This window comes from Papio anubis, chromosome 4, assembly GCF_008728515.1.
Source record: "Papio anubis isolate 15944 chromosome 4, Panubis1.0, whole genome shotgun sequence".
Classification (NCBI taxonomy): domain Eukaryota; kingdom Metazoa; phylum Chordata; class Mammalia; order Primates; family Cercopithecidae; genus Papio; species Papio anubis.
The window spans coordinates 148820581-148844099 of NC_044979.1; the positions used below are offsets into that span (position 1 = coordinate 148820581).

General features: G+C 58.9%; 1 protein-coding gene across 1 annotated transcript in view; it reads right to left on the reverse strand.

The window, feature by feature from the left end:
- The window catches only part of FAM20C (FAM20C golgi associated secretory pathway kinase), a 67102-nt gene that overhangs the window by 3481 nt on the left and 40102 nt on the right, over nucleotides 1–23519 (reverse strand). Inside the window, exons 4-6 of the mRNA XM_003895621.4 lie at nucleotides 9550–9642; nucleotides 7465–7580; nucleotides 590–770 (exon numbers count right to left, since the gene is read on the reverse strand). Coding sequence (XP_003895670.1) covers nucleotides 590–770; nucleotides 7465–7580; nucleotides 9550–9642 — 390 coding nt within the window. The remainder of the gene's footprint in view (nucleotides 1–589; nucleotides 771–7464; nucleotides 7581–9549; nucleotides 9643–23519) is intronic.

Consider the following 23519-nt stretch of genomic DNA (forward strand, 5'->3'; position numbering starts at 1 on the left):
CTGTGCAGACGGGGAGCCCGGTGCGCCATGAGGAGCATAGGAGAAACACTGGGGCAGGGACCCTGGCGTCTGCAGATGGACCTGCCTCGGCCGCAGTGCTGAGGCTGCATCAGCGGGAGCATGGGTGTGGGAGGGGACGGGGTCGCTCTGCCCTGCCCCAGGGTGACCCCACCTGGAGCTGCCTTTAGCTCTGGGCCCCGTGTTTTTTGCAGGGTCTCTGTGGGGAAACAGGACCTGGACACCACACTCACGAGGACAGCACGGGGCGCAAAGAACAGGGGCCGTTTCTCCCGCAGGAGGGAGGAGAGGGGCAGCGGGGAGAGCAGAGCTCAAACGCTGAGAGGCCCTAATTTGAGGGACCTGCTGGGCAGACCAGCCCAGGTCAGGGAAGTGCATGGAATTACTGGAGTAAGGAAGCCCTTTGTCACTGTCTCATCAGGAAGCGGTCGTCTCACACAGGCCAGCATCGCACAGCAGGCTCTGCACCCATCTCTGCCACCCCTGTGGCCGCCGACCGTCCCACGCCCGCCCAGGCCCAGCTCCCTCTGCTGTCGGGCAGCCAGGAGCCAGCCCCCGGCCCCACACTCACTCGGCCTTCTTGCGCTTGTGGTAGGAGCGCCGCCAAGGGTTCCGCCAGGTCTTCCTCTTGGCCAGGGACAGGTCGGGCAAGAAGGCTGCCAGCGAGCCCTCGATCTGGTCCGGCTTCCCGCACAGGGCGTGCTCTGTGGAGCAGTAGTAGGAGCACTCGCCGTAGAAACAGATGTTGTTGGCTGGGGAGGGACAGGCTGCAGGTTACCCGGGCCACACGGGGCCGCGTCCTCACCTGTGGTCTCACGGCCCCCAAGGCCGGGCCGGGCTCTGCCTGGTGCTTCTCACGGGCAGGACTCACCCACAACTCCCCCATCAATCCCAGCAAACACCTCCACCGCACAGTATGGAAAAGTGAACCCACAGAGCTGACTTCCTGAGGCCACACAGCTCCCCAGAGGCAGAACCTGGCCTGACCCCTCGAAAATCAGGGGTTGGTCTATGGACATCCTAGGGCTGACATTTAGTTGCTTAAAAATGCATTTGTATTGTCAAGAAAGTTAAGATGCAATCCCCAGAACGGGAGAAAATGTTCGCAAACCACACATCTGAGGATCTAGCATCAAGGGGGTATGAAGGACTCTCATCACTCAATCACAAAAAGACGAAACGCCAACTAATACACGGGCGGAGGGCTTGAACAGATGATTCTCCAAAGACGACGCCGATGGCTGACAAGCATGAGAAGAGACGGGTGCCATCGTGAGTCACCAGGGAGATGCAAATCAAAACCACAGTGAGGCACCACCTCCTCTCTGCTGAGAGGGCTTCCTTCAAAAGAGCAGAGGACAGCAGCTGCTGGCTGGGATGGGGAGCTGCCGCCTCTGTGCACTGCTGGCAGGCGGGGCGCACACGGTGCAGCCGTGGCAGAAATGGTCTGCACCCCTGATGGATTCAACACAGCGTCCCTGTGTGACTCAGGAACTCCCCGCCTACGTAAACCCGTAAGAGTAGAAAAGACATTTCCACACAAAAACTCGGGCACGAATGCTCACAGCAGCACTGCTCACCACGGCCGAAAAAGAGAGAATCGACCCAAATGTCCATCAAGAGAGAAGTGGACAGGCGGGGTGAACGTGTTCCATCCGCACGATGAAACGAAACGAAATGAAACGAGAGAAGGAATGAAGCCCTCACTAAACCCGAGGACCCTGTGCTCCAAGAAGGAGGCCAGACAGAGGAGGCCACACGTCCTACGACCCTCTTGATACAGAACGCCCGGAATAGGCAAATCCAGACAGACTGGGGGAGGGACTGGCCGCCGAGGGCTGTGGGGCGAAGAATGGAGATGGTCTGTTCACAGAAACGGGGCTCCTTTTTGGGGTTGGGAAGACCCCAAAATTCTGGATTCAGACAGTGGTGATGGTGGCACACCATTGTGAATATACTAAAAGCCACGGAACTGTACGCTTTTAAGTGGTAAATTTCATGGTGCATGAATTATACCTTAATAAATAAAAAGTAATGAGAAAAATGCAAGAGCTGTCCAGGCCCGCTAGCAGTGGGGGTTCACTGCTCTGACGCTGGAGGCCCGGCCGACGGCGCTATTCCTGACTTTATTTGCTGACTGAATCGTTTTTCATGCTTTATTTGTGTGTGGAGAAACGCTGGAGAGTCTGGGGCTGTAGAACTGGTGAGGACGTGGTTTTGTCGGGGCCAGAGCCTCGAACCTCACTCACAGCACCCCCAGTCCCAGCATTTCTGCCATTTGAGCACACGGCTGACGTCTCAGCCAAAGGGGTCCCTCCTTGAGCCATGCAGCCGGGCTGAGTGATTCCAAGGGTCTCTTGGGGTGTTCCTGGAGCCTCCAGGCTGCAGGGCAGACTCCCCGTGAGATCTGAAGACAGACTCGGCAGGGCACTTCCCAGCGGAGTGAACAGGAGGGTGGCCGGTATGGGCTGCCTTTTAGCTGAGTAAGTTGAGGTTCTGAGAGGAAATGGGGTGAGTCCCAGGCCCCCCTGGTCCCCACCACACCCCACGCACCCGGCAGGTCCCGGCTGGTCTGGCCCCAACGCCCCGATCACCTGCCTGCCCCCTCCTTCCCGCGCCCCCTCTCCCCGGTGCCAACGCTGGATAATTACTGTAAGAACGATCAAAGAAAGACCAGCTGCAATCCTGTCGCGTGTTGATACAGATTAATCAGCAGCCCACAGTCAGACGAGGCAGCCCCCCGGGGCAGGAGCTCCATTTCAGGAGCAAAATCTCATCTGAGCACTCATTGGCTGGAGGCTTAAAATGCGTCTGCCGTCCTCGGCTAAGCCGGTTTCAGATGGTAGCAGGTTAAAAGAGAAAGGCATTTCTTGGGCCCCCGGCCATTCCTCTTTGCAGATCCAAGTTGGGTATTAAAGGGGCCTCCCGGGTGGGGTTAGAAGGGCCCTGAGCTGTGTGACCTCGGGCGAGTGCCTCCCTGCTCCGTGCCCAGCCCCTCGCCCAGGAAGCGGGGGACCCAGCAACGCCTGCATCCCGGGCTGGGAATCACACAAGGAAGACGCGGGAAGGCAGCTGTCAAGGTAACGCAGGCTGCCCTGCACTTGGAGGGCTGGGCTTTCTGGGAGGAAGGAGTGTGAGTCCTTTTCCATTTTAGTAAATAATAAAAGACACAAACAGCAAGGAGGAAGCCAGGGTCCCGGACACACCCAGGAGAGATCCTGCCTCCTCCAGTCGCCCGAAAATGGCGTCACGGTTGGCCTCCTGGAGAGCAAGCCGGGCAAGAGTGTGGCTCCTGACAAGGACCAAGGCGGCCCCTTCACCCTGCGGTTGGAGCATCTCTGACCATTCCTATCTCTGACTGTGTCGGGGGGCTGGCCCGGCAGGAGGATAGTTTTGCAAGGCGGACGTCTGCCACCTGCCACCCTGGACAGCTGTGGGCCCAGCGGACACTGTTATTTAGGGCAGCGGCTCTGACTGCGCGAAGTGGGTCCATAGCTGGAAACCTGCCACCTTCAACGTGCGTTTAAGCTGGACACAGCACTGGAGAGAGTCCTGATGACCACTCTGCCAAGCCCAGGCCACCGTGGCAGGAAAAAAGTCGAAGCGAGTGATGGCAAACCCTTCTGTCCAGGCTGTGTCGGGCTGAGTGGCTTCTAGAGCTGCGGGGCACCTGGGCCTGGTCCTGGGGGCGCTCACCTTGCAGAAACGCAAAGCTGTGCGTGGACGACCTGTGCACCTCTGGGATGTGTGCAACGTGCAGATGGTAACTTACATGAGAAGTGGGGGAGGGAGTTCCGTGAGCGTTTGGGGCTTAGGAGAGGTAGGCTCTAACTGCGGCCCGGCCCCTACACGGCTGTGCGGTGCTGGGATCCTAACTGCCCTCTCCGAACCTGAGCTCCACAATCCCTACGCGGGGCAGGGGGCTGCTTAGGGCTCACCCTCCTGCTTCCCCCTCCCAGAGCCCACCTTCCCCAAGCACTAGTCCGGGCTGCCTCTCGTTCCCTCACTTTGCCCTGGCTGATGGGATTTTCCCTTTTCTCACTGACCCCATGGGAGGGTCATTCAGGCCACGGGAGGCCGAGGGGGTGTCTGCAGTGGGCTCAGCCCTCCGAGGTGCCCGGGGCTCCTGCAGAGCCTCTGAGGTCACCTGGTATCCGCGGTCGGGAGACGTACGCAAAGCAAAGTGGAGCAAACGAATCGGAACAGATTTTGTTCCCTGGAAGAGGAATCCAGGCTGGCTCCTGCGCCGCTCCCTGCTGCTTTAGAGAAAGCCAAGTGCTCATAGAGGCTTCTGGAAGAAATCGGACTGACAGGGCAGAGTGGCCGGAGTGGCAGCAGCAGGGTCCCGGGGGCTGCGTTCCGAGGCACCCGGCAATGCTGGGCCCGGCTGCTGTGGAAGATTCAAGGACTCGTCTGTCTGGGCAGGGAGACGGAACTGTTGGGGCCTCCGGCGGCCGAGGACATCTTGGGATTCTAGGGGAGAAACTTGCGCTGCCCTGGAAAACGCAACTAATATCCGGAAACCAGGAGTGGCCAGGGAAGCTGCCAGAACGCGTAATCAAAGTGGTGGCTCCGGGGAGACGTGAGAAGGGATTCCAGCAATGGCAGCAAAGGTGGTCGACGGCCGGCTTGCAGTGCAGAGCTCAGGGCTGCTCCGGTGACCACCGTCCCTGGCCTGCTGAGGACCTGGGGATTCCAAGCGTCAGCCAACATGGGACGTAGAAGTGACTTAATACACCTGCTTCGACTGATAATCAACTCAGTCTTCTTCTTTTTTTTTTTTTCTGATGGGGTCTCACTCTGTCACCCAGGCTGGAGAGCAGTGGTACGCGATCATAGCTCACTGCAGCCTTGACCTCCTGGGCTCAAGCCATCCTCCTGCCTCAGCCTCTTGAGTTGCTGGACTCGCAGGTGCACGCCACCAGACCTGGCTGATTTTTTTCGTTTTTTGTAGAGATGGGGTCTCGCTCTGTTGCCCAGGCTGAGCTTGAACTCCTGGGCTCAAGTGATCCTCCCAGTGCTGGGATTACAGGCGTGAGCCTCTGTGCCCAGTCACTCAGTAAAACCTTAAAAATGGGGAGGGAGCAACCTGCCCCCACAGGCTCGTTTTACAGTGAAGTGAGGAGTTCCGGAGATGCTGCTCGGAGCATGGGCCAGGCAGGGCACGTTCTCAGCATTGATGGGCGTCCTTGACCCCTCCCTGCGCGACCCTGTGACGGTCTCTTTCAGTCGGTTCTGAACTGACCCTGTGACCATCTCTTTCAGTCGGTCCTGAACTGACAGCCTGGTCTGCAATGCAGAGAATCCAGCCTAAGCTGGAGGAATTCCCACCGTCGCTGCACAGGGTGCTGGCACCTGAGGATGGAGAATGTCAGTCTTTGGAACCTTTGGAATACATCACTGTAAAAGTTGCAATAAAAAATTGTAAAAAGACGTGGATAAGAAGCAGTCAGGCATCCAGGCATCACCGGGGTGGAGCCCAGCCTCAGTGGGCACCAGGGTGTGCATGGCGGGCTGCAGGGCGGTCAGTCCTGTGAACGGTGGGGCAGGAGGCGGTGCCCGGACGGTGCAGTCAGGGTCCACCCAACGGCTGACAGCGGCCGGAGCTCAGTCGTGCTTAGGAAGCCCTGGACTCCCAGGGTGGGGAGGCGAGTTTCAGCCCCTTAGAAAATATGGACAGCTCAAGCCATCCAAACAGGGACTGAATTATCTGTGAGCCAATGTGTTCCCCATCACTGGGGTGTGCCTGGCTCAGGCACAGCAGACCAGGGAGCCCTCAAAGACCCCCACACTCAGGCTCTGCCTCTGCCCCGATTCCTGGTGTGTGAGGCCAGGCACCACTGGGCCAGGGAAGGGAGCCCTTCTTCCTGCCTCTGTGGAGCTTTCTGTCCTATTTTTCTCTTATTAATGGGCTTTGAGAGGAAGAAAACAAATGAGGATTTTGGTGAGCCCCGGCTGACGGAACGAAACTTAATTAAATCATGGATTCAGAGGCCTGGTTCTGACAAATTCATGAATGCAGTTAAGAGAAAGTGCAGAGTCCGCACATTGATCCGAAACATCTGCAGAAAATGAGCTTTCAGGTCAAGGTTTTATGTGCCAGCAAATCCAAAGACGCAGCTAATCAGGGGCCCTAATTGGATTTTATCTGCATGAATTAAACAGATGGGCCAGGAGAGCGGCTGAGGCCCCCGACAGCGAGAGCCTCCAACCCGGAGGGCCCCTCCCCAGCGAAGTCCTTGCTCTGCAGGGTATCCTGGGGTGACCACTGGGTGCCTTCATTCCGCAGTACCCACCACCGCTGGGACCACTCTTGACCTTCAAGATGGAAACGTAGGGGACCGAGTTCAGGACAGGCAGGGGAGTGTCCCAGAGCTCGGCAGGTGAGCGGTGGAAATGGGAACAGGCTGTGAAGCAGGGGCCTGGCGCAAGGGAGGCACTCGGAGGGGAGGACTGAGCCCTCGGCAGAGCCGCTAATGCCAGTTTCTTTTCTTTTCTTTTTTTTTTTTTTTGAGACAGGGTCTCACTCTGTTGCCCAGGCTGGAGGGCACTGGCACGATCCCCACTCGTGGCAGCCTCCACTCCTGGGCTCAAGCAATCCTCCTGCCTCAGCCTCCTGAGTAGCTGTGACCACAGACAAGCACCACCACGGCTGCTAATTTATTTACTTCCTGTAGACAGGGGTCTGGCCATGTTGCCCAGTCTGGCCTCAAACTCCTGAAATCAAGTGACCCTCCCCCCTTGGCATCCCCAAATGCTGAGATTACAGGCATGAGCCACCACACCCAGCCCAAATGTCAGGGTTAAAGCAACCTGGGTAGATAATTAAGTAGAAAATAGTGTGTTTATGTGTGCACTGTACTTATCACGTACAGTCTTGAAGGTTTTATAAACCTCAGCACCAACAGAGACATCTAATCCCACCTGACATTCAGGCCATCCTGTATCCCCTCAAGGGCACCAGGGACTGGGGACCGGGGCCAGCCCTGCTCACAGTCCAGCTGCTTCACCGAGGCCAGGGAGGCCGCCCACCCTGTTGCTATAGGACGGGGGTTCTGCTGGGTGTGTTTAAATCTGGGTGGGCAGGTCCCAGAGAGGTCTGCCGGCTGGGCCACCTGGAGAAGGCTCCCTGGAGAGGCTAGGACCTCCCGAAAGTGAATCGTTTCACCAGTTAAAATAAACAAACAAATGGAAGAAGAAACAGCCTCTCTGTGCACAGCAGGACGTCGGTTAAATGGTGATGGTGCCACCTTGAAGCTGTCTGTGGTTCGGCACCCGGTGTGGAAGGGGGCACAGGGCACCCTACGTGGGAGGTGGGTTGGGAACGGCACTGCACGTGGTTTCTTTTAGTTAGAGGTACTCAAGCCCCGTCACTGTGGGTTCGGTGTGGGCCCCCCGTGCCAGGCTACCTGGAGAGATGAATGTGGGCCCCCCGTGCCAGGCTACCTGGAGAGATGAAGAAGGTCCTCCAGAGCTTCTTGTCCCGTGTGACGTCCCGGATCTCCTTGGTCATGTTGACCATCCTGCCGGCCACGGGAGGAACCCGGCGGAAGTCCAGGATCCTGGCAAGAAAGGGGCATGGGAGGTTCTGTGCTCTGTGCGGCTGAGCCGGCCTCTGTCTCCCTGCCTCCGAATAAACCCAGCCCTAGGCCCAGGGGCTCTGCCTGGCCCTGCGGTGATGGGGGCGGGAGAGGCCCCTGAGGGACCGGGGCTGGCATCGCCTCGCTGATGGGCACACACCGCCAACTGCCCACATAGCTAAAGCCTGCCCTCATTCCAGGGCTAAATTTAAAACAAAATTAAATTAAAGGCACCACTTTTAATGGAACTCTCTCTGAACCACACCGCAGGCTCCCACTTGCTTAATTAAGTGGAGAATGCAGGGCGAGAGCTTTTCTTGCTGATGGAGGACGTGGTGATTATCCTGTGAGGCGAGATGACCAGGTGTGGAGGAACGTGGGCCGTCTGCCAGCGCCGACCCGGGGCCCAGGGCCCGACCGTGCCTCTGTGTGGAGCACCTGCCCCCTCCACCTGTCAGACGGCTCGCCTGGGCACCGGGCTCTGTGTCCTGCTTTATAAACACGTTGATCCGAGGGGAGCTGTTTCCTAACGAGTGACCCTCCCTGGCTTGGTGGCCACTGTCTTTCTTTTCATAGAAAAGCCCTTTTATGGGTTCAGGCTGTTCCAGATAGCTGAAATGGTTGAAAATCGGGCTTCTGGCGATTTCTGTAGTCACCACAGAAGACTTTGATCCTTTAAAAAGCCCTTTAGGCTGGGCGCGGTGGCTCAAGCCTGTAATCCCAGCACTTTGGGAGGCCGAGGCGCGTGGATCACGAGGTCAGGAGATCGAGACCATCCTGGCTAACACAGCGAAACCCCGTCTCTACTAAAAAATACAAAAAATTAGCTGTGCGTGATGGCGGCACCTGTAGTCCCAGCTACTCGGGAGGCTGAGGCAGGAGAATGGCGTAAACGCGGGAGGCAGAGCTTGTAGTGAGCTGAGATCCAGCCATTGCACTCCAGCCTGGGTGACAGAGCGAGACTCCATTTAAAAAAAAAAAAAAAAAAAAAAAGCCCTTTAAATTCCAACGTGCGCCCACGTCACTAGGGATCTTGTGAAAATGCAGATTCTGGTCCCAGGTCTGGGTGGAGCCCAGGACTCTGCATTCCAACTGGCCCAGGGCAATGCCAGTGCTGCCGGCTCTGGGGCCGCACCCCGGGCTAGGACGTGTCAGGGCCCTGCAGGACAGACAAGGAGGCTCTAGGGGGCTGAGGGTGGCGCCTCCTCCCTCTACTGCACCAGGGCAAGGTCCCTCAATTCACGGGGCCCCTCTGGACCCAGGGCCAGGCCCGTGAACTGCCCCTGGAGGGTACTGAACACGGACCCCCTCACTTCCCCAGCAGCAGGGCCAAGCTGACCCTCACGACGGGCTCACTTTCTGATGGGCTAGGGCAGCAGAGACAGGTGACCGCGGGGCCTCCCGGGCCCCCTCATTGCGAACGTGGCTTCCTCCTCCTCGGGAAGCCTGCTTTGGTCTCCAGGAGACGTCTGCGCCCTGTGACTCTCCGTGTTAAGATTCGTGGCACTAAATACTCCCCCTTCCCTCCCTGCCTCCTTCCCTCTTGCCTTTTCCTCTATTACGGACCGCACAGCAGCTACTGCGCCTCCTGTCTGCCCTAACGGTGGGGGTGCCTGAGGGGCCCATCTGGATTAAGGCTCCCTGAGGGCACCCTCTCCCTCCGTGACAGAGGGACGGTTAGGAGCACGGGGATCTGGGCAAATCGCCTCTCACTGCCTCCGTTTCTCGTCTGTGAGGGGGGATATGAAAGGGTCTCCCTACCACGTGTTGTGTGGGCTACGGGAACACACAGGGCCTGGTCAGGGCAGCACTCGGGGTAGGGGGAGAGCAGGCACCAGCGCTGCCTGATGGTGACCAAGGTGACGATGACGTCCTGCTGTGTTCAGCGCAGGATGGCCCGGCTGACCGGTGGGTCTGAGCGCACGGGAGCGTGGACAGAGGAAGGGCTCACCTGTCCAGGTGGAAGGCTGCAATCTCCGCGTTGTGCCTCTCGTAGTCAGAGAAATAAAAAAAGTCAGGGGGCGTCTCCTGCTCCCTCGTTTGTCTGCGAAAACAGGACAGAAACGGAAACGGTTTGTCACCGAGAAAACCTCCGGGTGCCGGAGGAGGCGGGACGTGCTGGGTCCGGCCCTCCAGAGCCCACTGTTCTCTTTCTAAGGGTGTTGCTAACTGTCAAGAAACACAATCATCATTAAAAATTAAACGATATCAACTTACGTTAAACACATTCCTTTCAGAAGCGACAGGCACCAGGGTCTCGTCCCTTCCTGATTAGGGGTTTCTGTCTCTTGCAGCCGAGAGCCAAAGTCCCCTCTAGCAGCAGCACCCTGCGTGCTCCCAACTCCACGCTGGTGACCTCGAAATCAGCCCGGGGGGCAGTTCTCACACCACGGAAACGGGCAAACTGCAGATCAGGCTTATTCCGCCCAGGGAGCTGGTTATTAAATATTTACAGCCCACCCCAGGTCCACGCCACCAGCCAAACAGATTCTCCTGAGAAGCCGCTCTTGCCTGGAGCCCAGAGATTCAGGCAGACCGTGGGCCGCGTGGGCCCACACACGGGGAGGGGCAGGCCCTGGTACAAGAGGAGCCCCCTCAACAAACGAGACGGACTTCCCCCGGTGTGGGCCCGGAGGCCAGGGTCAGGTCGGACCGGCTGCCCCTCACACCTGCCTCCGCTGCCCGCCAGCTCTCAGGAAGGGACGTGAGGGAGGCTGGGAGATTTCTGGGGGCTGCCGTGGGTCCTCTTTCTGAAGCCTGGAAGAGGTGACCTGACCCCTTTTCCAATGTCTCCCTCCTTCCCGCCCTGCAGGGCACCCCGGCCTGCAGGACCCGCCGGTCAGCCTCAGTTCCCACTGAGCTGCTTCCCGTCTCTTGAGCTGGGGTCACGGCTGTCAGCTGCTTCCCACGCTTGTCTCCTGGCCCTCCACACTCCTGTCTTTGTGCATGCTGTTCCGCCCTCCTGGGACGACCTTCCTTTCACGTCTCCAGACAGCTGTTAGCATTTCCTAACGAGTGTCTTACAGACGGCAGGGCCTCAACTTCTCAGCACTCAAGAAGTCATCGGTCAGAGAAGGCTGGAGTTTGGGCAGTAGTTCCTCCCGCCCGCCCCGCCAGGTCTTCCCCGTCCACACGTGCGTCATAAAGGCTCTGACAAGGCCTGCAGACAGGCTGTTGGACGCACGGTGTCCAGCCCTACACGGACTGTGGAACTCATTCTGTGTGTGTACGGCATGTTCCCACACCCTGTACTTTTGAGGTCTGTTGGTTGAAGCTTTAAGTGCAAGTCATTTTCAAGGCCCGGCTCAAAGGCAAACTCCACAAAACCTTCCCAGATGCCGCAGCAAGGATGAGCTTCTGCCCCCTACAAGCACCCCCAGCCCAGTGAGCAGAGGCGAACGCTGCTGGAACTTCCGGTGCCCCGCCCGTGACAGCCAATGCAGAGCCCCAGCTGGGCCACCAGCGGCCACCAGCCACCTCGCCCGCAGTAGACGCTGGTCGGCAGCTGCCCCCTCGCTGTCCCCGTTTCTCTACATGGAAAGTGAGGGGCTGGTGGATGCTGACCGTGGGGATTTAATGCTGCCTAAGTGCCCCAGGCCCAGGACAGGCTGCTTTGAGCCTGCCCCTAAAGCAGGGTGGGGTGAAGGAGCAGGGTGGGGTAAAGAACGCCTGGATGGCCCAGCACCAGGTCCACCTAACTCCCAGCCTGGCTTCTCCAGGACCCAGTGGACGTTGGGGTTGTCAGGGGCCCTCCCAGCAGCATGAGGCCTGGGTCTGGGTTGCTAAGTCGAGGGGCAGGCAGATGCCCTGAGGGGAACAGGGACCCCGTTAGCTGCTCTCGGGGGTGCTGGCTCCCCACAGGACCTGGCTGCTGCTCAGTGGGACTCCCTTGCTGCTGTCACCCAGGCCTGGAATCCGTGGGGCTCTCCCGTGACGAGGGAGACCTGGAGGTCACACGCTCACCCACTTACAGATGAGCACACGGAACCCAGAGTGTGAGTGACTGCCTTAGGGGCCAGCGTCGGTGGCTCAGCCCAGGGCTCCTGGGTCCCGTCCATTCACTTGTTCATTCATTCATTAATTCAGGCAGTAGAGCGACTACGCTTAGTACACTCAAGCACTGTTCTGGCCTTGGGCAGAGAGGGGGCCCGGGCCGGGGGCAGGAGGTCCAGTCTCCATGTGAACAGCCCGGGTCGAAGGAGCCTCCTGGGCTCCACGAACTCCCCATTCCTGTCCCAGTGCCAGGGGCTCTGCTCTGCACATGGTGGGAGCCTGGGGTCAGGAGCCAGGACACCTGAGACCAAGCCTGGACAGTGCCAGGGGCTCTGCTCTGCACTTGGTGGGAGCCTGGGGCTGGGGGACAGACACCTGGGATATTCAAGGCCTGGCCAGTGCCAGGGCCCTGCCCGATTCTGGTGGCAGCCTGGGGCTGGGGAGCCAGCCACCTGAGACCAAAGCCTGGCAGTGCCAGGCCTGCCTAATGCAGGGGAGCCTCTGGGGGCTGGGGAGCCAGTGGCCACCTGAGACTGCCGGAGCTGGGCCCCTGACCACCGCCCAGCCCTGCTCGGCCCCTCGGAGAAGCAGGGCAGAGGCTCCAGAGCACAGCAGGATGCAGGCTGGGGGTGTCAGGCGGGCCTGTGACTGTCTGTGAGGGTGAGCAGGGCGGCAGCCGGCCCAGCACCCAGGGAGCACGACACTAGTTTTTAATCAGGAAACAAGGCCAGTAGATGCAGTCTCAGAGCACATCTCCTCACCAAGTGCCTCAGAACACTCACGCGCCCACCCACGGATTTGGGTCCAGTCAGCCCTAGGCGCACGCTCTTACTTGGGTCTTACTCAGATTCACAGGCTGCTCTTCAACCTACTGCCACGACCCGAGACCCCGTGTGCCTCCCCCGCCCCCTACAGCGACGCAAATGCCGTCTGTTGCAGTTTTCTCATCTGAAAAGTGGGGTGAAGCTCCAGCCTTCTCAGGGCCACCCTGAGTCTTCAGGACCATGGGGACCCAGATGCGGATGGGCCCGCAGAGCAGCCCAGGCCCACGTGACGAAGGCCCGGGGTCCCAGCTCCCAGTGGCCCCTTCTCAGTTAAGCAGCTCAAAGGCCTCTCCTGCACTGGCTGGGGGGCCCCGGCACACCCACCCTGGACCCACAGTCACACCGCGGGGGAGAGGCTGGGCTCAGTGTCCCAGGCCGGGCTCAGCCCCGGTTTGCTGTGTGCACCCTGTCACCTCCCACCCCACCGTTTCCGAGTCTCCCCCACGGCCTCCAGGACCCTTTGGCTCTGCCGTCAACACCGCCCACAGTAAGAGGCCAAGAAGGGCAATGCGGGCACCGCCCTGTCCCTCCATCCTGGCCAAGGGACACGAGGCCACAGGTGGGGTTGCTTAGGAAAGGTTAGTGCCGTTCTGTAAACACGACAGGGCTCCTGTGTCTCAGGCCAACACTCCAGGGGAAGGGGGGCCGAGCCGCAGGGCCCTGTGCTGTGCCTGTCCACGCAAGTGTTTGACCGATGTGATCATGGTGGAAATGTTGACCAATTGTCAAGATCATGTCTGAGGGGAAGCATGCTTCCTCCACCAAGGCTGGCCGCTGCCTCCACCGGAGGGAGAGCCCGTCCCAGGGCGTCCTCCCAGGCCAGGCCCAGAGAGGGAACTCAGCCCCCCACCCAGGAAGAATTTACCAGAATCAAACGCTGGTGACCTTTCCAGGTGCTGGGAACAGAGCCGGCGGGAATCCTCAGCTCACACGCCCTGCGGCCCACACCTCCCATTCAGGGCTGACAGCGTTCCTTCTGGGCTCCAGCACTCCAGCAATGCAGACTGCAGACGCCGTTAACCTTCCCAACCCTTGGCTTCCCCGGCGGGGTCCTTCCCTCCATATACACAGCGGCGGTCCGCCTGACTCCTGGGAGCCTCCTGGCCCTGCCACGGGCCGACATCATCACTGCACGAACAGCAGGGCGGGGCTCAGGTCCTGAGTGGGACGTCTACATCCCTTGGGGGAGACCACGTCTGGGTCACAGGCTGCCCGGGCTCCCTTCCTCCCACACTGTTCTCAGACAGCTGTGGCCACAATTCTCCACGTTTCCTGAATGTTTCTTGCTGGGGGTTAAGGATTTGCACCACGCATGGCCTTTCTAAGAACTAGTCTGGGCTGCTAGAAACGGAACAGATCAGTTTCCACGATCCCACGTAACATTTGCCTTGACAGGGCCCCGAGTAGGCGCGAGGCCAGATGGGGATTCCAGGAGCTACTTAAAATAAAACGGGGATGGTGGGCTGGCTCCTGAAGGACACATTTGCTTCACGACCCCGCGGGTCTGCGGTCGTTGCCGTCTCTGTGCACACCAGCGGCAAAGGCGGGTCGGCCTGTGGGGCAGGGTGGGGGCAGGTGCGGCGGCAAACTGAACGTGCTGCCCACAGGGTCGCCCTGCAGAGCCGAGGCCCAGGCTGGCCGGGATCCTGAGGTTCAAGAGAAAGAGTCTAGACCTTGTGGAATCTCCTGGTTTTTAAGTGCTGACAAATGGATTTCATTTTTCTAAAACACTAAAGGTCAGACCAAACGGTCCGCTGCAGTCAGCCCGCAGTTCCGGGGCTGGTAGCTGCTGGAGTGTTGGGTATTTTTAAGGTTAAAAGGCCGTCGTCGTATTCAACTTGGAAGGATTGGCTTTGAGCAAAACTCGTTCCACAGAACACGAGTTCTACTAGATTTTAGTAACTTTTAGCTGGAAAAAGAGAAATCCAGATGCAGGCGAGATTTCTTTTCCATAAACTTCGAGCCTTATGTCTGCACAGTGACTCCCCGGAACGGCCCAGCATGAGTCCAGGAGTTCACGGCCAGCCTGGGAAACACAGCGAGACCCCATCTCTACAGAAAATAAAAAAATTAGCTGGGCATGGTGGACCTGTGGTCCCAGCTACACGGGAGGCTGAGATGGGAGGATCACTTGAGCCCAGGAGGTCAAGGTTGCAGGGACCACTGCAATCCAGCCGGGATGACACAGTGAGACCCTGTCTCCAAAAAATAATCATTATTATTATTATTTTTATTTTCTTTAGAAAATCCTCAGCGACTCATTAGTTGGGCAGTTAGAATTCACTGTAGGTCCTTGGGGCAAAGCCCTGCACCACAGGGTGCCTGATAAAGCAGTTAGGAAACTGTGAGCTCCTAGAACATCCACTGCAGAGGCAGCGCCCAGGTATCCCGGCTGGCACAGGTCTCCCGGCTGGCACAGGTCTCTTGGGGCCCAGGTCTCCAGGGTGGCACAGGTCTCCGGGCTGGCACGGGTCTCCTGGGTGGCACAGGTCTCCCGGGTGGCACAGGTCTCTTGGGGCCCAGGTCTCCCAGCTGGCACAGGTCTCTTGGGGCACAGGTCTCTTGGGGTCCAGGTTTCCCGGCTGGCACAGGTCTCCCGGGTGGCACAGGTCTCCCGGCTGGCACAGGTCTCTTGGGGCCCAGGTGTCCCGGCTGGCACAGGTCTCCTGGGTGGCATAGGTCTCCCAGGTGGCACAGATCTCCCGGCTGGCATAGGTCTCTTGGGGCCCAGGTCTCCCGGGTGGCACAGGTCTCCCGGGTGGCACAGGTCTCCCGGCTGGCACAGGTCTCCCAGCTGGCACAGGTCTCTTGGGGCCCAGGTGTCCCAGCTGGCACAGGTCTCCCGGGTGGCACAGCTCTCCCAGCTGGCACAGGTCTCTTGGGGCCCAGGTCTCCCGGCTGGCACAGGTCTCCCAGCTGGCACAGGTCTCCTGGGTGGCACAGGTCTCTTGGGGCCCAGGTCTCCCAGCTGGCACAGGTCTCCCGGCTGGCACAGGTCTCCCGGGTGGCACAGGTCTCCCGGGTGGCACAGGTCTCCTGGGTGGCACAGGTCTCTTGGGGCCCAGGTGTCCCGACTGGCACAGGTCTCCCGGCTGGCACAGGTTTCTTTTAGGTACTGTCTCGTGGGGGCAGCTGTTCTCACCCAGGCCAGGTCCCCTGGACACACAGCCACTCCATGTCCCTCTGAGCCTGCCCGTTGGTGTGGGTGCCTGGGGTCACCTTCTCACCCCCAGCCCGCCTGTCCACTGGTGCTTCCTCGGTGATGGACGTGAGCTTCTGTGCTGTCCAGCTCGGCAGCCCCTGGCCACACGTGGCTGTGGGACACTCGAAATTGGACGTGAGCTTCTGTGCTGTCCAACTCGGCAGCCACTGGCCACACGTGGCTGTGGGACACTCGAAATGTGACCAGAGCCTCCAGGATCTAAGTTTTAAATCTGATTTTATCTTAAATCTAATGGGCACACCGGCTAGCAGTGCGCAGCGGGGCCCTGAAAATGGGGCCTTCTGAGGCCTCTGGTGTCTGCTCACCGTCCGTCCCGCGCCCTGGCCAGGATGGAGGGAGCCGAGTCCACCCCCTCCCCCAGCACACCGGCCCTGCCCCCAGTGCACTGAACAGCACTGCCTCCCTGGCCCACTGCCCCGCCTGCCCTCCCTTCCCATCCTCCTCCTCCTGCTTCCTCACTCAGGACTGTCCTAGCCGTCGCCTCCGGGAAGACCCTCTGCAATCGTTCGGTCCTGCAGACGCCCCTTGTCCTGTACACACGAGGCCTGCAGAAGGGCGTTTGTCAGATCTGCGTCCCCAGGCCCACAGGCGGCACATCTCCAGGTCTGGCGGCTCCTCTTGCTGCTGTCACTGACTCTCGCCAGTCCGGATTCCAAACCCCAGAGGGAGAATAAGAGCAGCTGCCTGCCAGGGCTGTTGTGGGACGGGCATACACTCCTGGTATACTGTAGGAGCTCACTGCGTGGTGATGTGGACATCACAGTAGCAGGTGAAATATAATGGGACATCCACGCAGAGCTCTCCAGGCCTGCCAGAGCTCAGGGGGCCTCTGGGGAAACTGAGGCCCAGGGAGGGGCAGGCCCAGGCAGTGTCCAGTGAGCATCGGCATGGGGCTGGGCCCGGATGCTGGGTGGTTTAGTTCTGACCACCCACTGCAGTACGCGCACGCATGCACAAACACACATGCACACACAAACCCACTCATGCACACACACACACCTGCACACTCACAAACGCACACACAGGCACTCACGATGGATGCACATTAACACGTGTGCACACACATATGTACGTGCAGATACATGTGCGTACACACATTCATGCACACGTGCATCCATACGCTTACACACTCACAAGTGCACGTGTGTGCGTTCACAGATATGCACACTCACAGGAGTGCACACACACACACAACCCCCACAGAACAGCGCTGTCAGAGGGTTCTTGGCGAGATGGGGATTAGGACCCGGCTCCAACGAACTGTCCCCGGCACAGCCTTGCAGAGGGGCTGGGAAAGCGCATTTAGTGAAGGTGGAGTCTGATCTCCTCACTGCAAAGAGACAAAGTTCACGCAGAAGACGAATGACTTGCCGACTTGAGTCACCTGCACAAATCCTGTCATTACAGCACATCCCATCTGGCGGCTCCCACCTGACCCTGCATTCCACTCCCGGGCAGAGGGCAGCGGGCAGTGAATTCTACTCTGGGCTCCGCTCCCGAGGCCACAGCCGGGCTGAAAGTCCCAGGGAAGGGGCCAGACCCAGGTGCCCCCAGCAGGAGGAAGCAGGGAGGGAGCAGCCCCAGGGGTAAGGAAGAAAGTAGCTTCCAACAAACCACCCCTTCAGGACAATTCACCCTCGAAGCTCACCCCACCCGTTAAGCCCTGGCCCCACTTGGGGTTTTTCCAATCACTGGAGAACCCTCACCAGTTCCCTCTAGAATACGAGTCAGCTCTCCAGCACCTGCCCCTCCTCTCCTTCCCCTCCGCCCCCTGCTCAGGGAGGATGTGCTCAGGAAGCCAGACTCAAGCTTGCAGCCCCCCGTCCGCTGACTTTGCACGTGCCCCCTGCCAGCCCTGCCATGGTCTGTCTCAGCCCCTCTGTGGGGTTTTCCTGGAGCCTGAGGCAGAAGGTGGCTTGGCCCTGGCTACACTGGATGGCATTGTTCACTGGACCCAAGGGGGAGGGCCCCAGGGCAAGAGTGTTCTGTTTTCTGGATCACATGCCTGGCCAAGTGCTTGTTTCCGAACAGGCGTTTCATAAACAAATGAATGAATGAGGACTCAGTCAAAGAATTGTCCAGAGAGGTCTAGATCTATCTGCAGCCTCGAGCTCTTGTCATCTCATTCCTTCCATTTCCATTCCCTACCCTCCACCACCATCCACCATCCACATCCTTCCTCCACCTCCATCCTCCACCTCCACCTCTATCCTCCTCTTTACCATGGTCCATCACCTTCACTCATTGTATCCTGTACCATCCCTTGATCCACTATCCTACCATCATCATCATCCCTCTACATCCACCACCATCCACTATCTACCATCCCACCACCATCACCTCCACCACCATCACAATCACCTCCACCACCATCACCACCATCACCTCCACCATGATCATCACCTCCACCATCTTCATCACCTCCACCATCATCACCACCTCCACCATCACCATCACATCTTAAATCGTCCGCCGCCATCGCTAATCGCGTCGCCGTCATTTATCCGCCAAATCGTCGCCGTCCTCCGCCGTCGTCACCATCATCACGCCGTCATAAATCGTCACCGCCATCCGCCATAAATCATCACCGTCGTCGCCACTTTCAATCGTCGTCGTCGCATCCATAAATCGTCGCCGCCGTCATCCGCGTCGTCACCGCCAAATCGTCACCGTTATCCGCGTCATCGTTGCCATTATCCGCAAATCGTCGCCACCGTCATATCACTTAAATCGTCGCCGCATCACGCTGTCATAAATCGTCATAAATCGCATCACCTGCGTCAAATCGCCGCCGCATCTTATCCGTCACCGTCACGCCCGCCAAATCGTCGTCATAAATCATCCGCAAGTCGTCATAAATCAGCATCACTTATCGTCGTCGCCGTCATATCCGCCATCGTCGCCGTCACTTTATCCGCCGTCATGTCCGCCGTCGCCGCCGTCGCCGTTGTAAAATCGCCGTCGTCGGCGTCATCACCGCCGTCGTCAGGTCATCCGCGTCGTCGTCATAAATCGCATCACCGTCGCCAAATCGCCGGTCGCCGTTAGCATCACCGTCACCATCATCACTGTCACCATCACTTCTACCATGGTCACCACCACCATCATAATCGTCATTATTTTCATCATCACCATCAACATTATCTTCATCATGACTGTCAACATCATCACAATCACCATCAGCACCGTCATCACCAGCATCTCCACCACTGCTGCTGTGAGTGCACCCTGAGCTGTTATCACCTGAGGTACGGTGACAACGGATGTGATGCTAAAATGTGAGCTTCTCTCTCTGCCAATGATTTGGCCTTTGTCCCTCTCTCCTTGCCCCTGCCTACTCTTCTGAGCAGTTCATGCACGTGGAATCCAGGTGGCTCCAAGCCCTGCTGCACTGAGAAGGGACCAGGCCCTGCCTTGAGGCCAATCTGGTTCTAGCACGGTTCCTGATCCCTACATATCATATCTGGGGGTTTCCGATGACCCTGGCTGTTCACAGAACAAGCAGCTCTGTTCCCAGCCCCGAGGCAGCCTGCTCCGGGATCCTCACAGCTTTGACATGCAGGCCAAGACAATCTGCCCCACGGGCCACCTCCGGGCTGTCCCTGGCTTCTGAATGGCCCCTTTTCCTAGAACAGTCCAGGAAGTTCAGGGAAGTGGTGATGACACGCTTTCTGTCCAGGCTCCACTCCTGGAAGAGGCTCTGAAATGCTCCTGGAGTCTTCTGCCCTCTGACCACACATCCAGATGAGCCCAACAGCCACTGGGTCTGCAGACTCCAGGGCACCCTGCCTCATCTCCACATGAAACCCCAACCATCAACCATCTGTATCATCATCAGCACCATCAAGTGCTCTGCTGTGCCCTGGTGAGACGTCCCCTGACCCATGAGGGGAGCAGAAAGAGTGCTTGCTGGGTGGCCCTAGGCCTCAGTTTCCCTTTCTGCAGAGTACGAAGTGGGAGCAAGACGATCCCAGGGGGTCTCCAGGTGAGGGAGAGGGGAAGGGGGGATGTTTTTGCAGCCAATAAAAACCTGAGATCAGGTCTACTGGTGACAGCAGGAGGCATCTGTGGCTTCAATCCCCTGGCCTTGCCATGCAGGCTTCTCAGAGCCAGGTGGCTCACAGGAGCTGCAAAGGACACCTCAAGGGTTGCCAGAAGCCAGCAGTGCTGGGCAACCTGGGAAGACTGGGATTTTTCTCTCCACACCTGCAAGGTTGAGAGGAGAGGGGCAGCCTCGGTGGAGACCAGCAGGCCCGCTCTCACCTTAGCCAGGAGGCGCTCAGCCTCTCACCTCGGCCAGGAGGCACTCAGCCTCTCACCTCGGCCAGGAGACGCTCAGCCTCTCACCTCGGCCAGGAGACGCTCAGCCTCTCACCTCGGAGGGGTGCTGCGGATACAGCCCCCAGGAAAAAGGCTTTGGAAAAGTACTGAACCCCCTGCACGGAAAGGGACGAACTCGGCCGAGGCGGTCACCTGGCAGCCTCTCCTTCCTCCTGGGCGCCCTGACAGAAGGTGTACCAGGTGAGGAGAGCAGTGACAGGCACGGTCTGCTTGTCCAGGAGTCGGGGTTTGAAACGTGGAAAGATGTTATCAGATCCAGCGGGGTTGGCCGAGCAGCAGAGCGTGCCATGGCTGGGGGAGAGGCAGGGCAGTCGCCCAAAAGCTTCCTGGAACAGGAACGGTCCGTCCAAAGCATGCCGGGAGCCCTGGGCCCAGGCCCAGAAGTCACGGTCCTCACCAGCTTGGTCAGCATGCCAGGAAACTGCCAGCGAGTGGGACAGGTGTGCAGCTCCATCCGCCACTGACCCTCCACGCAACTCAGGCCAGACAAAGTGTCCCTCCCAGCAGCAAAAGCTGAGCTGACTGGCCGGTCCAGCAACTCCAATGCCACCGGCCCCACCCGAGCGGAAGGAAACAGCGCTGCTCTCAGGGAAGGGCCAGCTACCCAGGGCCTCCTCGGCAGGGCTCAGGGAGGGGGTCTGGTTTTGCTTTTTATGAGATGATAAAAAAAAAAAAAAAACCCATCATTCAAAGAAGGAAGTCAGTAAAAACAAATAGGCCGACTGCGTGCAGGGTGGAACAGAACGCCCTAACCGGCCGTCCTGAGACTCACACCCGCTGCCCCTCACGTGGACGTAGGTCCGGTTACCGCAACTCACACTCATGTCAGGGGCTCACCAGGCTGCAGGGTTGAGCTCACAGATCGGCAGTGCCTGTGCGTCTGGCATTTGAGAAGGCGCCCGATACCCCGGACCATGGGGACAGAAGACACCGGCATGCTCAGTGTAAACAGTTGAAAATGGCATAGCCTGGGCTCAGTGTAAACAGTTTGAAAATGCCGCAGCCTGGGCTCAGTGTAAACAGTTTGAAAATGCCACAGCCTGGGCTAACGTGATGTGACATTTCTCTCATTTTCAACACACAGGGAACTTCCGAGAAGCAAGTGGCCCGTGGCCCATCCCTGGCATGACCGTGGCCCATTCCCTGCCTCGCCCCACCCTGCCTGCCTAGCTGCCGCGTTGCAATGCACCTGATGGGGGTGCTGGTCTGGGGGCTCCCGGGAAGCAGGTGCCAAGGTCCCCATGAGACATCCAGCGCCGTGGGCTTCTTGGGACTCATCTTGGAGAAACAGCAGGGACGGGAGCTCGCTGACCCACAGAGAGAGGGCCTGGGCCGGGCTGTCCGTCCCAGACCTTCCACATGACTCTGCCAGGACAGCCTCAGAGTGGGAAGGACAGGGCAGAGTTTCAACACCCGCCTTTCTGTTCTTCCTAGGTCACTTACTGAACTGTGCACGAAGGAGCGACATGCTGAGGGCAGACACCGGGCCCAGGGATGCCACATGCTGAGGGCAGACACTGGGCCCAGGGATGCCCCGATAGTGCCGGGGGCCACAGACCCCATGCAGCAGCTCCTCCTCCCCAAGAACCTTCTTGGCAAAGCCCCCTGCGTCAGACACGAGAGACAGCCACAGCCTGTGGCCCCAGAGGACCAGGGGTCAGGAGGAGTCCCGGTCCTGCCACGCCAGCCCTGCCCTTGGCCCGCCACCTGTGAAGCCAGATCAAGCTGCACCTGGTCACAACCACCCTCAGTCCTGGGCAGCAGTGACAAGTTTTAAAGGCCGACTTCAAAACCTCTGACTGGGCTTGTCGCCCTTGTAAAAGCCCAGCAGAGGAAAGAGGCCGCAGCTCTGAGGTCAGGGTTCCAATGAGGGCACAAGGAGGGGGACTCGGCAGAACCGGGTGAAATTCTGGTGGCCGAACCCAGGAAGGCTCTCGTGTGCTCCTCCTCACTGAGGAAGGCCCCACAGAGGTCACCCCTCCACCTGTCAGGACGGCCTCCCTGGGCCTCAAAGGGCACCGGAAAGGCAGGCACAGGAAGGCAGCTCCCGGGGGGACACAGCACCTGTGACAAGGCTTCCCTCAGCTCTGATAAAAGCCACAGGAGGTGTACCAATTGTGGTTATTCACTCTAAAGTGAGAATGAAGATTGAGCTGACCTCTCCCAGGCTTTCTGCAGCGGGCAGAGTAATGGTGCCCCAAAGTTGTCCGCGTCCGAACCCCAGGACCTGTGACTGCTGCCTCGCGTGGCGGGAGGCACTGTGCAGATGTGGCTAAGGCTCTGAGGAAGGAGAGACCACGGGGTCCCTGCAGGAGGGGCCGAGGAAGACCCGACTGAGGAAGACGCTGTGTGGCCGGGTCTCAGGGTGGAGGAGGGACCCCAGCCTCGAATGCAGGAGCCTCCAGGAGCTGGAAGGGCCGGCACAAGGCTCCGCCCTGAGCCTCCCGGGGGAGCTCAGCCTTCACGTCCTTTCGGACTCCTGCATTCTGGCTGAGAAGAGGGCGCTTGTGTTGTGTGAAGACACTGCGTTTGCAGTGATTTGTTCCAGCAGCCAAGGAGGGGAATACAGGACCCCCGGCCACATGAAGGCAGGGCAGATGGACACGGTGATTTAGCCCCAGCTGAAAAGGTTATAAAACTCCGACCTGTTTCCTTCAAATCCGGTCAGGCCATCACTGCTAAGGCTCGTGACACTTAGGAAACGACACGGAATGATCGGGAGAAGGCACCGCTGTTCACGAAGGAGCCAGAGAGAGGGTGACAAACGCCACACGTGCATCCCTGGGCCGGGCGATGCGTCCTCACAGGAACCCCCACGGCTCTCATGGCTGCCCCCATTTTAAAGACAAGGAAACCGAGGTCTGGAAGGAGACAGAAGCATCTACAGAACTGCACAGCTAGAACATGGCACAGCTTGGACGGGAACCAGGAGTCTCTGACTCAGGCCTGTGCTCTTTGCTTCAGGGCCCTCCAGAAATCACACACAGGCTCCTGCCGTTCTGAACGTCCGTGTTTCCTCCTGGATCTGGGCCCCTCTGAGCACCGGCCTCCTCGGGCCCAGGAAGGCTGGGGCTGCAGGCCCAGAGGTCTGGCTCCACAACCCATCCCTGGAGAGGTCCTGGCTCCAAGAGGATCTGTTGTGTCTCCAAAATCCAGGGCTCCTTAACAACTGTGGCTTCAGCGAGAGGGACACCATGCCGGGTGCTCTATCCCGCAACGCACACGGCCGAGGGGCGGGTCAGCTGCGGCGCTAGGCCTTCCCGGAGCTGGCCCCTCCAACCGCCGTCAGGACCACGTGTCACTTTCTCATAGAACGGTTCCCACTGTTGCCGCTAACAAACATTTCAACGCTCTTCAGTTTGTGGGAAAATAGAAAACGTTTGCTTTGGTTAAAAATAGAGGAAACTGGCAGCTTATTACCAAGGCCGGTAAGGGACGAGAAGCCAACAGTTACGTGACTCTCACTCTGCACTGAGCGCTGTGCTAAGCAGTTTGAATGAGTTGATTCGAAAAACCTTTGGGACATTCTTCTCTGCAGTC